General features: G+C 60.4%; 1 protein-coding gene across 1 annotated transcript in view; it reads left to right on the top strand.

The window, feature by feature from the left end:
• Positions 1 to 1766, top strand: part of GINS2 (GINS complex subunit 2 (Psf2 homolog)) — a gene marked incomplete at its 5' end in the record, with an annotated part of 3116 nt that extends 1350 nt beyond the window's left edge. Inside the window, 3 exons of the mRNA XM_010137287.1 lie at positions 112 to 211; positions 1214 to 1340; positions 1641 to 1766. Coding sequence (XP_010135589.1) covers positions 112 to 211; positions 1214 to 1340; positions 1641 to 1766 — 353 coding nt within the window. The remainder of the gene's footprint in view (positions 1 to 111; positions 212 to 1213; positions 1341 to 1640) is intronic.
• Positions 1767 to 1996: the final 230 nt, after the last annotated feature.

The following is a 1996-nucleotide window of genomic DNA, read 5'->3' on the forward strand; positions in this document are numbered from 1 at the left end:
GGCACCTGCCAGCTGCTCTGCCCCAGCCTGGAGCGTTGCCAGGGGTTGGTGTGACCCAGGCTCTTGGCCTGGTCGACTCTCAGCCCATCACTCCAACCTGTTGTTCTCTAGGAAAACTGGAGGAGATCCGGGACCGCGAGCGTAGGGAAGACACCTTCACTCCCATGCCCAGCCCCTATTACATGGAACTCACCAAGCTGCTGCTGAACTAGTGAGTAGAAGCGCGTCGTAACGGATTCCGCCCGCGTAGACAATTCTTCCAGCTCTCCTTGGCAGCAGCGCCAGAGGGCGGTGGGAAGGTGAGAGTTAACGGGGGTTGATCCCCCGGCCTGCCAAGAGCTGTCGTTCTCTCCTGGTAACTCGCGTTTCAGTGGCTGGGGGAATTGCTCGCTCTGTGGCCCGACACTGGGGGCTGTACCGCTACCCCCGACACGGGAGGCCTTGAGGACGGGCGGCGTGTTCGGTGGCTGCCAACAGCCTGAACCCTCCAGGCTTCCTCCTTGGCTCTGCTTCAGGAGGAAAGCTCCTCTTTCCTCAGCCTGAGAAGCAGGAGATGGGGATATTTGGCCTGAGCTCCCTGCTGAGGCATTTCACTTGTAAAATGTGCTGGCTGGTGATTTTCTCGGCGTGGGCTCTCGTGACTCTGAGCCCTCGGATACAGCACGGCGGTCGTTTAAGAGCTGGCTTTTCCTCTTGGCACGCGGCTCCTTCCCTCACGCTGCAATAAACCCCGACAGCTCCGTCTGGGTGAATCGATCTGATCTCTCGAGGTCCTTATGGCAGCGCTGAATCGCCTTAACGGGAGGATGAGGCATGACTTACAGCCCTTTCAGCTTAATACTCCCTGATTGAGCCGCGAGAGCGCAGAGCCGGGGCTCAAATCACTGCCGAGCCCTCTCAATTCCCCGGTCGCCCGCGCCTTTGGCCGGGTTATCGGCCCTCCGTGTCCCTCGTACCATCTGGGCAATTAAAGAGCAGAAGGATTCTAGCGAGAAGCAGCTGCTGCACCAGAGCTGAGCATTCCTGGGTGAATAAACCATCCCAGAAATCGCAGCAACAGAAGCACCAGGCTGCTCTCCGTGTCCAATTGCAGTTTTTTTCCTCTATAACTGCTCTGCTCACACCTCGGAGGGCTGAGGAACCGCCAGCGTGACGCCGCTGACATAACACCCGAGTCCCTCACGAGCTGTTCTGCTCCTCTCTCTTCCTCTAGCGCCTCGGACAACATCCCCAAAGCCGACGAGATCCGGACGCTGGTGAAGGACACCTGGGACACCCGCCTGGCCAAGCTGCGGCTCTCCGCGGACAGCTTTGTCCGGCAGCAGGAGGCTCACGCCAAGGTGCAGGAGGGTTCTCTGCGCCCTGCCAGCTTGTGGCTGGTGGGAGCTGCTCGTGGAAAGGCCGGGTGGAACGTGTCTTTCCCAGGTTGTTGGGAGCTAAAACCTGGCTTTAAGGGCTGGTTGTGGCTCCCTGTGCCTGATAGAAATGGGGCTCTTGTTGCTCGGGCGCTTCTCCTGAGCGGGGCTGGTGGCTGGGCTGGTCCCTTGGGCTGTCACCGTGGGCTGCAGAGCTGCTTTGGGAGGTCCTTGTCCTCCACTGTCCCCCCTCTCCCCACTCCATTCTGGTGTTTTCTCTTCCAGCTGGATAATTTAACCCTGATGGAGATCAACACGACCGGGACTTTCCTGACTCAAGCCTTAGACCACATGTACAAGCTCCGGACTAACCTTCAGCCTGGTGAGAGTTCCCACTCCCAGGACTTCTGAGGGAGCAGCCAGCCCTCCAGCCTCCCAGGAGAGGGGGCTGGAAGGGAGCAGGCTCCTCTCCTCACCCCTGGACCTTCATCTGGCCGCCCTCCACCTCCCCCCAAACATGTGAAGCCACCCAGACCGCATCTCCCCTCCTCGGCTTCCCCTCCCACGTGTGTGCAGGCAAGGGCAGCCTCCCGGCCGGGTGGGGGATCACTCCGGAGGCCCCGACAGCTCCGGAGACCCCT

This window comes from Buceros rhinoceros, unplaced genomic scaffold (genome assembly GCF_000710305.1).
Source record: "Buceros rhinoceros silvestris isolate BGI_N320 unplaced genomic scaffold, ASM71030v1 scaffold27795, whole genome shotgun sequence".
Lineage (NCBI taxonomy): Eukaryota > Metazoa > Chordata > Aves > Bucerotiformes > Bucerotidae > Buceros > Buceros rhinoceros.